Raw genomic sequence first — 15,495 nt, 5'->3', positions numbered from 1 at the left:
GCACTTCCCCCCCCAAAAGAGGGTGAAAATGTGGGTGTGTCTTACACACCGAATGTAGCCCCGCCCACCCGCTGGCCCCCACCGTTTGGCCTCTTTAAGCAGTTTACAGAGTCAGCTTATTGCCCCCAACAATCTGGGTCCTCATTTTACCCACCTCGGAAGGAAGGAAGGCTGAGTCACCCTTGAGCCTGGTGAGATTTGAACTGCCAAATTGCAGTCAGCCGGCAGTCAGCAGAAGTAGCCTGCAGTACTGCACTCTAACCGCTGCGCCACCAAGGTTCTTATTTATGACGGTTGCACTGTCTTGGGGGTCAGGTGATCAGCTTTTTGCGACCTTCTGACAAGTAAAATCAATAGGGGATCCACTTAACAACCATGTCACTAACTTAACAAATGCAATGATTCACTTAACAATTGTGGCAAGAAAAGCCGTAAAATGGGACAAACTCACTTAAGAAAAAAACATTTCACTTAGCCACATAAATGTTGGGCTCAATTGGTGGTCGTAACTCAAGGACTACCTGTACATGAACTGCAAAAGGCGAAGTACAAGTACTATTTTGTTGTCTTCAAAAGGTTAAGCACTAGCGAAAATTATACCGTATTTTTCGGAGTATAAGACGCACTTTTCTCCCCCTAAGAGGGTGAAAATGTGGGTGCGACTTATACACCGAATGTAGCCCCGCCCACCCGCTGGCCCCCACCGTTTGGCCTCTGCCTCCCAGCAATTTACCTCCTTGCAGCAAGCAGCAAACAGCCTGTTTCAGCTTCAGCACAGCCTGATTAGCACAAGCAGTTGCTTGTCGGTTGGATCGGCCTCCCGACCCTCAGCTGTTTCAGGCTGCAGGGATTGCCATTGCCTATTGCAGCGCGCTGCAAGGAGGCAAATTGCTGGGAGGCAGATTTTTTTTTTCTTGTACCAATCAGGCTGTGCTGAAAATGAAAATGAAACTAAAGCAGGCTGTTTGCTGTTTGCTGCAATGAGGCAAATTGCTGGGAGGCAGAGGCAGATTTTTTTTTTTTCCTCCCCCAAAAAAGGTAGGTGCATCTTATAGTCCGGAGCGTCTTATACTCCGAAAAATACGGTATATATCTCACAGATTTAAAAAGAACCCAGCAGGTTATTTTTGGTAGGAAGAATAGATATGGAACTGTGTTATGTCTCTTGTCTCTGAATTAGCGAATGCAAACAAACCTGGTGCTGTATTACTATAAGTTGTTTATTATAGAAGAGCGATGGCTTTTAAATATTCCAGCATCTCTTATGACTTGAGGCGAAGGAGAAAAACACCTTGCCCGGATAGACTGAGAGAAAACACAAAGTACTTCACCATCTTGCATCCTGTCTGTCTGGGCAATTGCAGCTGCCAAAAGATTCCTCGAGTTGCAGGGAACATCGCCTTTTTTGCAGGGACAGCATCAAGATTTTGCTCTCCCAGCAGAGGCAACTTGCCAAGGACTTCATCACCAGACATTAGTCTTCTGGGGCTCAGGCTTAAAAAAGGAAAGCTGCGCAGAGCTGACTTGCTTGCTGACTTGCTTGCTGACAGCGTTGGCACAGAAAGGATGTCATGAAAAGGGCTGCCCCACTGGAAGGCCCTTAAGAGGATTTGGGGCCAAAAGCAAATCCACCCTTATTCTTCCTATTTTATGTATAGTTGGGTTCCGGAAGGAAGGGAGAGATGGAGGAATGGAGAGAGGGAGGGAGTGGTGTTTTCAGTCAGAGAGCAATCTGGGTTTCTGTTCTTGTCTGTGTGTGTGTGGGGGGGAGTGATTCAAGATGGAGTAGCCCAAAAATTAGTACAGGTAGTCCTCAACTTATGATCACAATTGAGCCGAAAACCTATGTTGCTAAGTGAAACATTTGTTAAGTGAGTTTTGCCCCATTTTATAACATTTCTTGCCACATTGGTTAAGTGAAGCAGTGCAATTATTAAATTAGTAACATGGTGGTTAAAGGAAGCTTGGTTTCCCCCATTGGCTTTGTTTCTCAGAAGGTCGCGAAAGGTGATTGCATGACCCTGGGACACTGCAACCGTCATAAATGTGAGTCATTTGGCAAGCATCCCAATGTAAAACACATGGCCATGGGGAATGCTGCAACGGTCATAAGTGAGAAAAATTGTTGTAAGTCGTCGTAACTGTGTAACAAATGCCGTTGTAACTGTGAATGGTCACTAAGCAAACTGTTGTAAAGCACGAACTATCTGTATGTAACCTGCGTGTGTGTGTGTGTGTGTGTGTGTGTGTGTGTGTGTGTATGTAAAAAAAAAATGGGAGTCTGCAATCTAGCTATTACAGGAAAAAACAAACAGCCTGAGCACTAACTGGCCTTGCTTTCATCAAACTGTAGTTGAATCAAGAAAGTTTAGGTAGCTCCTAGAGCCATGATGGCGAACCTATGGCACGCGTGCCCAAAGTGGCACACGAAGCCATGTCGCCTGGCATGCGCAGCCTTGCCTGTTTGTCTTCCGGGTTTCTGGTGCACATGCGCATGGGACAATCAGCTGTCCTTCGTGGCAGCTGATGTGCATGGCAGTGCCAAAAACCAGTGTGTGCATGCGTGCCGGCCAGCTAATTGTCGCGTGTGCATGCGTGCCAGAACCCGGAAGTTCAGCTTTTCCGGAGCATGGCCCTGAAGAGCGTGTGTGCCTGCGCGCGACGTTTCCACAACCTTTTCAGCACTTGGTGCTGAAAAGATTTGCCATCACTGTCCTAGAGCAACTCTTGTAAAGAGGTCTCCTTTGTCAGAAACCCATAACTTGGCTTAGTGGAGACAGCCTTTTCTTGTCTCATTCATACCCAATAGAATACATTATCTGGCAATCCAATATTTGTCCTCTGCTCTTAATGGAGATAAACCTCATCTGTCAGATTTTGTTAACCAATTTCAGCTTATAAACAATGTATTTAATGTATTTTAAAAACTTTTTAGTTTCTTCAATTATTGTTAGCATCCACTTGAATAAAGATATAAAATGAAGATCTATGCACTTAAATAGAAGAATGGTTCATTTTTGTCTTTTTTTAGCAACAGGGAGGAGCACTTCATGCTAGAACTTAGGAATTACTGGCAGGACTAGATGTGTATAGAGAGATAGCTAATATTTGCTTCTGGCATGCTGCATGTGATTTTTCAGGTTCTGTAGCAGAGGTCTGGCACGCATACCTCTGGAATAAAAAATATGGGATACTTATGGGTATGGAAACTTTATCTTGAGCTTGCAAAAAAAAATAATACTGTCTATTTGGATGTCTTTCATCTTATATTTATTCAAGAAATTTCCAGATGGAGCTAAATGTTCTTCAAAGGTTCACATGAAACCATTCATTTGTCATATGAACAGAAGTAAAGATTGATAACCATAATAAAATACCCAGTGAATTTATATTTTGAATTGTACAAAATGTTTATAAATGCATAAAGGTAAAGGTAATGGTTCCTCTTGCACATATGTGCAAGTCATTCCCGACTCTAGGGGGTGGTGCTCATCTCCGTTTCAAAGCCGAAGAGCCAGCGCTGTCCGAAGACGTCTCCATGGTCATGTGGCCAGCATGACTCAATGCCAAAGGCGCATGGAATGCTGTTACCTTCCCACCAAAGGTGGTCCCTATTTTTCTACTTGCATTTTTTACATGCTTTCAAACTGCTAGATTGGCAGGAGCTGGGACAAATAATGGGAGCTCATCCCGTTACGCGGCACTAGGGATTAAACCGCTGAACTGCTGACCTTTCGATCAACAAGTTCAGCATCTTAGCCACTGAGTCACCGGGTCCCACTATTATAAATGCATAATACAAGGCAAAACTCTAAAGAAAACATTTCTTTAAAAAAGGCAAAACAATTCATTTATTCATGTGGCACGTACAGTCCAAACGGAAACAAATATGATTTAGGCGTGTCAAACTTGATTTCATTGAGGGACACATTAGGGTTGGGTTTGACCTCAGGGGTGTGTGGCCAGGGTAGGCATGGACAGCTCGACATCATTCATGTCGGGGGCACCTGTGGTGGCCTGAGTGCTCTGCCAGTGAAAACAGGCTCCCAAGCTCAGTTTCCAGCTGCAACAGCCTCCTGCAACCCTCTGCAAGTGAAAACGGAGCTCAGGAGGGCCACACACGGCCCTTCCTAGCTCAGATTTTGCTGGCAGAGGCACCGCGGGCTGGTCCTTCCCTGTTTCCAGGGTGGCCCCATGGGCCAGATCTAAGCACCCCATGGGCTGGATCCGGCCCGCAGGACTTGAGTTTGACACCCCTGATTTAGAAAGACAATGTTATAAAAACATAAGAATCATGTATTTAGCCAAAGGGAAAATTAATTTTCAGCATGATATCAACATCCTTTACAGAGCCATGGTGGTGCTGTGGTTAAAATGCAGTATTTCAGGCTAATTCTGCCAACTGCTGGCATTTCGATCCTAACCAGCTCAAGGTTGATTCAGCCTTCCAACTTTCCAAAGTTGGTAAAATGAGATAGTTGGGGGCAATATGCTGACTCTGTAAACCACTTAGAGAGGGCTGTGAAGTGGTATATAAGCCTAAGTGCTATTGCTATCCTTAAAATTCACAGAAGCAATTCATGCTGATTTTACTAAACGTGAAGTCTCAAATGTTGATTTTTGTAGCCTGGAAAACTATAAGTAGAAGTTTTTTTAAAAAAGAAAAAAGATGGTGGAAGGGATGTTGTAGTGCCAGCTCCACCCCTTTTGTACATGCATTCAGCAGTGAAAGAAGTAAAAAATGGGTGGGATTGTATTACAACATCATTTTTGCTATCTTGGACACCTGTCACGTTGCAGATTGCAACTATTTGTTTTGATGATTTAAGCTCCATCTTTGCACCTTGTAGGTGTTCCCTTCCATGCACAGGAAGGAGCTGATATTCTTCAGCAGGCAGCTCTTTCAGCCAGCCCCTATAGAGAAGAAAGACCCCAAATCCAAGCAGAATTTTCAGCTCCTAAATGGAAAGGCAGCATGGTAAAAAAAGGAACATGGGATATCTTAGGAGGATGGGCTAGTCCCCGGCAGGACGGACAGAGGATGTCTGTGAGTGACTGTTTCTGAGACGCTGAAAATCCTCCTTGGATTTCAGCAGGGAGGATTTTCAGCTCCTGAATGAAGCCTTCCGGGATCTGCCCCACCCTCTCAGAGACACTCACACTCCTCACCTAAACCTTCATCCATGAACCAACTTCCGTGATTGCTTAACAACTGCAACTGGGAATGCTAGTTGCATTGGGTTGGGGTTGTTGAGCAAAGCAGTCCATATGGGCAGTGATATGATGTCTCATTAATGATTGCTTTGCTTAACAACTGAGATTCCAGTCTCAACGGTAGTTGTTACACAAGGATTACTTTGCAGTGACTTTACGAGCTATTTTGGTGTTTGGTTCTCAAGTCAACGCGAAGCTTTAGTTCCCTTACTAACAACTTAAATAAATAAAACTTTTTCTCATGCAACAATGTAACTGTAGCATAAATATCGGAAAAAGTGACAAAACTAAGGACTTGGAGAAGGGAAATTAGGTGGTTGAGAATCACTCTTCCAGTCAGTAGAACTTTAGTAAACCAAAAAATGCTTGAGATGGCTTCCACTTTTCAGACCTAGTTTATTGCTTTGTTACACAGCATGCCACCACGATTTGTGCTAAAGTATATTTCCCTGTCCTCCAAAAGGTAAATTTAGCTTCTTTAACACAGAGATACCTTGCATATGAACTATCATTTTAAAAAGTTGTAGCAAGATGTTTGCCTCTGAAAAGGAGCATTTATGAGCCAACCCTGCTTAGCTTTTCTAATCATCCTGTGATAACATCATGTTATCCTTTAATGAAAAGCTTTGTTTTTGTCTAAGATAAACAAGCTAGAACAGCTCTACAAACATGGCAAAATTGTACTTCTTTCAACTCATATTTTCCATTTGGTCAAAGTGAAGCTAAATGATTCAGGTAAGGGCCTGGACCCCCTCCTCTCTGCTTTCACTCTAGTTTTTATTTATTTATTATCATTGATTAAATTTGTTTGATGTCCATCTCACCATCTCTATAATGAAGCAGAGTTTTAAAGGTATTGCCTACCTTATATACCCTGGGAAAGGCTACAGAAACAGAATATTTGACCATTCTGTGAGGTTTTTGCCTTGCAGGCATAGTTTCTGCCATTCTAACCCAGAGCAGTGTAGAGACTTTTTAAATTTTTTATCGATTTCAGCTGCTGTATGTATTAATATTTCATAGTGCCTTGGATTCATCATACAGTAAATGAATAAAATAAATTCCATTGTGCTTTATGAAGGTTAGCCACACTGAACTTTTAATAAGAGGCAATTGTTTTTTAAGTAGTAAGTATTCTTAAATTTCCCTCTTCTGTGTTGCAGATTTGAAAGGTGAATAACCTGTATCCCTCAGTCAATTACTCAGTTCCACTTCCCAAGAGCCTCAACCAACATTGTCAAACATGAGGCATTCTGAAAAGTATAATATTTAGAGTATGCATGTTGCCCCCTCCTGTACTATAAGATCAAAAGGTAGATATGTTATCTTAGAATCATGGTGGAATCCTGTGTTCTGGCAAATCAATAAATTATATTTCCCCACAGAATTTAGCATACACTGTAACCTGTAAGTTGTCACACGTCTACCACCTTGCCATCAGCTTAGATGGCAATTTAAAAGCCAGAGAGCTAGACTATGATAAGTTTTTAAAATGAATTGAGAAAGAAATAAAATAGACCATCACAAGTTAATATATCTGAATTTATTTTGATTGTTAGTTTTGTTTTGTTTTTTATATCTGCTGGTGTTTCCAATATAAACCTAGTAAAAGTGTTTTAACAGTGGAGGATTTAGAAGTTTTCCATGGTTCAAACTCCTTTGAACAGAATAATTTTTTTCAGATGCTGTTTTTCTTCATCTGTTTAACTTAAAGGTTTCCCCTGTTCAGTCATATCCAATTCTAGAGGTGGTACTCATCATTCTTAGCTGAGGGAGGCAACATTGTCCGAAGACATTTCTGTAGTCATGTGGCCACCATGACTATATGCCAAGCTGCAGGGAACACTGTTACCTTCCCACCGAAGTGGTACCTATTTATCTATTCACATTTGAATGCTTTCGAACTGGTAGGTGAGCAGGAGCCAGGGCAAGTAACGGCAGCTCACTTGTGAGGCGCTCAGGTCTTGAACCCAGCCTCTCAACTTTCCAGCTGACAAGTTCCTCATACTTAACTTAAATGTATTCATATATTAAGGTTCCTACTAGGGAATTAACAATACGAGTCCTAATAGCCTACTTATTCTTTTTTTTATGAACTTCTGTTTGTCTTCTAAAAAATGAGACACTCTTTTTCAGGCATTTATGAAGACATGACATTTTTCTCCCAACAAACCTTTGCAACTAGTTCCTGGAGCTCAGACCCTTAGTGACAGACCACAGATGGCCCCACAACATTAATTTAATTAATTTAATCCCCTGCCTGGGGTTTCAGTACCGCTGGATTTTTCAGCTTGGATAATCCTAGATCAGTGATGCTTAACCTTTTTGGTGCCAAGTGCCCAAAGCGTGCACGCAAATTCACACGTGCATGCTAGAACCCCCAAAATGCATTGCAAGCACCCCCACACACATGTGCCCTCGCATGGCCCCCTGCACCCCATTTTGGGCCTGGAAAGCCTCCTCCACCAACCTGCACCCCCCGTGCATGTACCCTGTCCTCCACATGCACCATGCCCCTGTGCAGCAGAGACCTGAAGACCAAATGGCCGGTGGGAGGCGTGCATGCATGTGCGGTGCCATCATGGTCCTAGATGTTCTCCATGTTCTTCACAACACTTCCAACTTGACATTAATAATAACCCTAACATTATTGCAGAGGTATCCACATGTCTTAGATAGACAAATAGAATGGCAAAATAATAGCTCTGTTTTGCAGGGATTTTTTTTTAATGTTTAGCAGTACATTTGTAATAGTCTTCATTTTGACTAAAAATGTTTATATCTATAAATGTAAAGATTTCAGTATTATAGACCTTGGACTAACAAACCAGTCCTCGTGTGGACCAATTTTTATTTATTTATTTTTTTTGCTTTAATTTATATGCCGCCCTTCTCCGGAGACTCAGGGCGGCTTACAATGTGTTAAGCAATAGCCTTCATACTTTTGTATATTTATACAAAGTCAGCTTATTGCCCCCACAATCTGGGTCCTCATTTCACCTACCACTATCATTTTCAGCTTAAGACCCCTAAATAGTCACTGAATCGCATGGATTTGTGGTAAATTGGGTAACATTTGGCACAGAAGTAGTACTGAACTTAGGACCATCGGTTTAACAATGATTCAAAGTTACAAAGGCCTCAGAAAAAATGATTCATGATCTGTCCTCCCACAACCGTCACACCACTGTGCCGTCATGTGATCACAATATAGCAGCTTAGCAACCGGCTCATGTTTACAACCAGCGTCTTGTGGGTCATGTGATTGTGATTTGTGATCTTCCCAGATAGTTTCCAACAAGCAATGCTAATTGGGGAAGCTGCGTTCTCTTAATAACCATGGTAAAAAAAAAGATTGTAAAATCGGGTCTGGTCACATGACAATTCATTTAATTGACATCACTTAGCAACTGAAATTCCAGTTCTAACTTTGGTCACAAATCGAGGACTATGTGTAAACCTGTTAAAATTAAATAAAACGTGGAAGCTGGCAAGGAATTCACTTAGTATATCATACCGTCAATTTGAATTAGGAAAACATGATTACTTACATTCATATTCCTATCCCAGATCTGGATGGACCCATCTTGGCAGCCAGCTGCAATAAGTTTACCATCTCTGCTGTAGGTGCAGCTTGTTGGAATCACCCTTTTACCTTGAGCTGAACGTGGTTTAAACACAGTTTTATGGTTTTTCTCATTAGTAACATCCCACGTCCTTACAGTCCTAGGGAAAAAGCACAGAAATAATGCAAATAATTATGTATAGATATGATAAGTACATTCTAATACATACCTATATATAATACATACATACATACATACATACATATATATACACACACACATATACATATATGCAAATATCTAATTTTCCTTATGATGCAAGCCACAAATACAACTAATTTTTAATTAATAAAATTAATAAAATGTGAGAGATACATATGTATCTCCCTCTTGTTAAGCCACATAGGGAACAGCTATAAATGAATCTGTCAAATTCTTTTTTCAAGTGGATTTTGCTTCAAATTCTATCCAATGTTAAATTTTAACTGGGCAACTACTGAGTTCTTACATGAAATTCTGAAAATCTTTAAAGGAAAAAAAAAAAAAAACAGAAGTTACAATAAGCAAAAATCAAATGCCCAAAGAATCATGGTGGTAGAATGGTTACAGAGAGACCCAGTTCAAGTCCATCATCAGCCACGGAGACTCAGATAAATAAGTAGGTAGGTAGGTAGGTAGGAAGGTAGCAGTGGTGGGTTTCAAATTTTTTTACTACCGGTTCTGTAGGCGTGGCATGGCTTGGTGGGTGTGGCTTGGTGGGCGTGGCAGGGGAAGAATACTATAAAATCTCCATTTCCTCCTGAACAGCTGGGACTTGGGAGGCAGAGAATAGATGGGGGGCGGGACCAGTCAGAATTTTTACTACCGGTTCTCTGAACTGCTTAAAATTTCCGCTACCAGTTCTCCAGAACTGGTCAGAACCTGCTGAAACCCATCTCTGGTAGGTAGGTAGGTAGGTAGGTAGGTAGGTAGGTAGGTAGATATAGAGATACATACAGATTTGACTCTGCATAAAATACCTATGATTCACCTTTCTGATCTGCTGTCTTGAGAAGGCAGTAAACATGGAAGTAATATTCCAGATCCAGAATTTGATACAAAATTCTGTGATGAACAGGCAAACGATGAATGGGATCTAAGTGGGACCTAAATTAAAAAATGGCTAAGCATGAAGTGATTTTCCTTTCACTTCACTTGTCCTCTACTTTTCCATACATTTCTTTATTTGTTTAATGCATAGTCCTCTTGATTTAGCCAGTGAAACAAGGTGGATTAAGAACAATGGGAAAGAACCACCTCCTGAACTTAATCAGGTCACTGTCTTTTCTGTGCCTGAATGAAAGATTGCTTGTGAACCCCACAGATATTATATTGCAATTTTATGGCAAAGATGGAGAATCTCTAGCCTGCAGATGTAGTTTTGAAACTACAAATCCAGAATTACTATCAGTTGGCTCAGTAGTGGGAGTATAGGATCCCCATTCTTGCTGTGTGGGAATAAAAATGGGATAAAAGGGCACAAAATAAAATATGCAAAGTATGTTATCTAATAGATGGGGATTAATCCATCACTTTGCTCTTTTATAAACAGAATTGGAAAAAGAACTACTTGACATTTTCTTCTTTAGCTACATAATGTAGTATGTGCATTGCTTGGATTAATCAGAAAAATACTAGCATTTGTAGAAACCAAGCATAAAAATGAGCTGCCAAATTTTAACACAAGTCAATCTAAAACACTGACCTTAGACAAAGTGCATTTAAATTCAGAGTTGTATCGGGGCTAAAAACAAAACCCTGAAAATTACACAACACTTCTCAGCTCAGAAGGCTGACACGTAATGCAGAATACATACCCTGTTTACATGTAACTTGTTGGTTTTTTTAAAAGTGGTTCTACATCTGTGGAGCAGATTCTATGAAATGCTTCTAAATGCCAAGAAGTGATCTGAAGCAATTCTAAAAGGGATGGAAATACTCTTTTGGAAGACAATAAGCATATATTAATGACCTGAGAATGTAAATAATTTTTGTGTACAACTTAATGTTCCTGGGTTCAGTTTTAGGTCCCCTAAATTTGCATTTCCTTTTAGATTTACACGAATTCGTAAATGTGTTCCTCCTATCAGTTGTACAATGAAAAGAAAAAATTCGGAGGCAGCCCTACTGTTACGAGTGATCATGGGGATTTAAAGAACTACATTTATTGTTGCCAAAATACATCCCGTTTCAAGTCAGGATTTATAACAAACACATCCCTCATGTATAACTAAGTGCAGCTAGTCCTCAATTTACAACCATAATTGTGTCCAAAATTGTAGCTGTAAGCAGTGCTGGTTGTTAAGCAGGTCACCATATAACTATGCCTGATTTTACAACACTTTTTGTGGCAGTTGTTAAGCAATCATTAAGAGACTCCATGGGCGGTTTTTTTTTTTTTTTTTTTTGCCAAAACAGGAAGTATATTAATTTCTGGTCAAAAACATTGCAAATTGCAGTTATGTGACTGCAGAATAAATGCAAATGGACATAAATGAAGGTCAGTAGCTAAGTGCCAAAAATGTAATTATGTAACCGTCATGAGAACTTCAAATCCAGGTCGTAAGCAGCCCTGGGAAGGTCAGTTGTAACTTTGAATGGTCACTAAAGGACCATTCATAACTCAGGGACTATCTGTATGATGAAACAGCAAACTACAAATACTTTGATACTAGGAAACAGGGAAAAAAAAGATAAATTTGATATACACAACAAGTAAAATGAATGAAGCTAGTTGAAACTCCTGGATGCAGATGAATGGAAAAAGGATTGTTGCATCACTATGACCAGGGATCCAATTCTTCACTTCCAATTCTTCTATTAATTATTTTATCTACTATTGCAGGCAAATGGCAGGCCAGCATTAGGTAATAAACTTGAGTATTCAGTTCTGTGTCTTTGCCAATTAAATACGGAACTTTATGAATGTTTGCACTGTTAGAAAAGATTTTATTAGGTGATTCCTAACATCTTTTTAAAATAAGAGTCTGATGCATTAGAAATACAAGATGCTGTAGTGTTGCAGTATCTTATAGCTCTGAAGACACAAAAGGCCAAAACTGAAGAACCCCAAAACAACAATGAAAGGCAGGGCTGTTTTCCATGCTTATTTGGCAAAAGATTTTCTGAATAAACTACATACATGAAAACTCTGCATCTGAATGCAATTACAATAATATAGTCCAGGCTACAGAAGAATTCTTAATCGTATACTGAAAAAAGTTAAAGATTAACAATAAACCAAAACTGGAAGAGAGAACCTCAACTAATAAATATTAATATCTATATATGTAACAGTATTTTACTCATTCTTTGGCTCATTGTGGTAGATTTGAATAATCAAGACTTGAATCTGTAACGTTATAGAGTGTTGGGGATGTTGAATATCCCTATAAAAAGAGCTTATAATGTCTATTGCAGTTTTTAATCTATACTTCTATCAGGCCAGTTTCCCTTCTGGAGAGAGAGAGAAAATAAATATTACAAATAATATTAAAAAAATATTTATTTATTTTTTTCCCCTCAACCTCTTTCTGAGTCAGAATTTTGGGATATTATAGACCCGTGATGGTGAACCTATGGCACGCATGCCAGAAGTGGCACGCAGAGCCATCTCTCCGGGCATGCCAGCCATCACCCGTTGCTCTTCCAGGTTTCTGGGAGCACCAGAAACCAAAGAGCAGCTCCCTGGTGTGCATGCGCACGCCGGGAAGCTAAGCTTCCGGTTTCCGGCGCACACATGTATGCACACTAGAAACCAGAAGACCAGGTGACCGGCATGCATGCACACACCGGAAACTGGAAGCTCAGCTTCCTGGCACGCACATGCACGCCAGGGAGCTGCTCTTCTGGTTTCCAGTACGCCCGCACGTGCGAAGACCAGTGAACCTGGAAGAGCAACGGGCAATGACTGGCGTGCCTGGAGAGATGGCTCTGCGTCCCACTTCCGGCATGTGTGCCATAGGTTCACCAACAGAACTGCTCTTCCAGTTTACGGCACTCCCGCACGTGCACATGAGGAGCTGCTCTTTTGGTTTCTGGTGCTCCCCCCCCCACGTGCATGCTCCCATTTTGGCGCTTGGTGCTGAAAAGGTTTGCCAACACTGTTATAGACCACTGTTATAGACCATTGAGGCCCTATTGATATCCTCCTTCAACTAAGAGAAGTTGTGCTATCCTAATTGTGAACAGTCTATAACCGTGATGACGAACCTATGGCACACGTGCCACAGGTGGCACGCAGAGCCATATCTGTGGGCACGCGAGTGTTGCCCTAGCTCAGCTCCAGTGTGCATGCATGCCGGCCAGCTGACTTTCAGGCCTTCCGGGCCCACCACAAGTTGGGAAACAGGCCATTTCCGACCTCTGAAGGGCCTCTTGGAGGGGGGAAGCTGTTTTTGCCCTCCCCAGGCTCCAAGAAAGCCTCTGGAGCCTGAGGAGGGTGAAAAATGGGCCTACCGGGCCCACCGTGCCAAAAGCGTGGGGAGAGGGTCACGTGTGTGGGGTGGGGCGCATTGGATTATGGGTGTGGGCACACACACACGTGATACCCCCGTGCTCTCCCCACTTTTGGTACGTGATGGCAAAAAGGTTAGCCATCACTAGTCTATAACCTTTCAAATATATAGGTCAGCACACACAATATAGAAAGAAAACAGGCCATGCTCACAGCTCTATGCCCATGTTTCTGTAACCTCCAGAATATTCTCTTAAGGAAGAGCTTGATTTCTGGATTATGCTGACAGCTGTACTTGCTCTGTCTAATAAATGGAGGCTGGAGAGAGATGGGGTGTGTGGTTTAATATGACCCATTTTCTCCCCATCCTGAGCATTTGAGTCTCTGAATTGGATATCAATCAACTCTGAATCCCCCAATGTTGTTTTTATGGTTCCTATCGTCCTCAGCCTATTTGACTAATGACCAGAGGTTATGGTCACTGTAGTCCACCATCAAGGGATCCATGTGTGGGAAAGTCCATAGTTAAAGATTCTCAAACATGATTATTCTACCTGCTGATGGGTTTATATATGATAAGACAGATGACAGACATACAGAGCCAGTCGGTCTGGTGGCTAAAGACATCAAAAGTAGCTGATTGTGAGTTCAAGTCCTGCTTTAGCCATGAAAGCCAGCTGGGTGACTTTGGGCAAGTCATTCTCTCTTAGCCCAACCCATCTCACAGGGTTGTTGTGGGTAAAATAGGAAGAGGAAGGTATGGTGTATATATTCGCTGCCTTGAATCATTTGTAAAAATAATAAAGGCAGGGAATAAATAAAAGAGACTGGGGGGGGGGACCGGGGAAGAGAGAAAGAGAGAGAGAGATTCTTAAATAAAGTTTATTTACAAAACTTTCAACTTACCACAAATTAACTTTTTTAATATACGAGAACATCATGTTCAGAGTCACAGAGCATAAGCCTACAAAAACTGGAGCAAATTAGCTTAAAGAATGATTTGGTATTGCCTTCTGCCAAATAAATCCAGACTTTTGAACTCATCAAACAGTGCAAAGAGGTGTCAGCATGGCACAGTTCTAATACCACTACTGTTCAGAATATGAAAGGGATCCCAGGCTAATTCTTTTCATGCACCTTTTTTAATATATATAGGGTGAACATGCCATAGATTATAAAACAATAAAGCAGCTCTTAACAGAGTCATGAAACAATTACACAATTTCTAAACCAGTGACAAAATCTGAACAACATTAGTCCAATTAACAAATCAAGCAGTATTCTTGAGAGGGAGGTAGAAGAGAGAGTCAAGCTATTCTCCAAAGCACCTGAAGGCAGGACAAGAAGCAATGGTTTGAAACTAATCAAGGAGAGAACCAACCTAGAACTAAGGAGACATTTCCTAACAAAACAATCAGTGGAACAAGTTGCCTCCAGAAGTTGTGGGTGCGCCAACACTGAAAGTTTTCAAGAAGAGATTGGACAACCATTTGTTTGAAATGGTATAAGGCTTCCTGCCTGAGTAGGGGGTTGGACTAGAAGACCTCCAAGGTCCCTTCCAACTCTGTTATTTGTTATTCAAGTTCTGAGTTCCATAGAATTTTGGAGATATATATTCTTACTAGAAAGACAATACACAGAGTCCTTCACATTTATTTGTAGGGAAAAAAAACAGAGAACATACCATGTGCTGTTTTAAGAGATCAACCAGGCTTTATAAATGGGATCCATTTGTTTAATTTATCTAATTAGCTTTACTACACTAAAGAGAGGCATAAAGTTTTAAAGTGCTCACAAATTTGGAGGAATAGCCAATAAACACCCAAGGAATTCCTGTGCACAAAGCCACTAATTAACCTAAAACCACAAACAAATCTGAGAACCAAAGAGAACTGTACTCCTAAAGAATTATGGGTCCCTAAGTACAAGGAAAAGGGTGTTGTTGTTGTTGTTTTTTACAAAAACAAGAGCTAGAGACACAAGTTTATTCTTACAGAATACAGAATATCACAGTTGGAAGAGACCTTGGAGGTCATTCATTCATTCATTCATTCATTCATTCATTCATTCATTCATTCATTCATTCATTTATTTACTTTATCATATTTATATGCCGCCCTTCTCCCGTAGGACTTGGGGCGGCTCACAAGATAAAACAACACGACAATAAAATGATATTAAAATAATCCAATTTAAAATCCCCAAGTAATTAAAACTCCC

At 41.0% G+C, this 15,495-nt stretch overlaps 1 protein-coding gene across 2 annotated transcripts in view; it reads right to left on the bottom strand.

The window, feature by feature from the left end:
• The window catches only part of WDR70 (WD repeat domain 70), a 136,736-nt gene that overhangs the window by 52,417 nt on the left and 68,824 nt on the right, over window positions 1-15,495 (bottom strand). For both annotated transcript variants that reach the window (XM_060690705.2, XM_060690706.2), the window contains exon 10: window positions 8,766-8,940. In XM_060690705.2, coding sequence (XP_060546688.1) covers window positions 8,766-8,940 — 175 coding nt within the window. The remainder of the gene's footprint in view (window positions 1-8,765; window positions 8,941-15,495) is intronic.

This window comes from Pantherophis guttatus, chromosome 2 (assembly GCF_059756535.1).
Source record: "Pantherophis guttatus breed Tessera chromosome 2, ASM5975653v1, whole genome shotgun sequence".
NCBI classification, from domain to species: domain Eukaryota; kingdom Metazoa; phylum Chordata; class Lepidosauria; order Squamata; family Colubridae; genus Pantherophis; species Pantherophis guttatus.
Note: the sequence above shows the minus strand (reverse complement) of the source record. Positions and strands in the feature narration are given on the sequence as shown.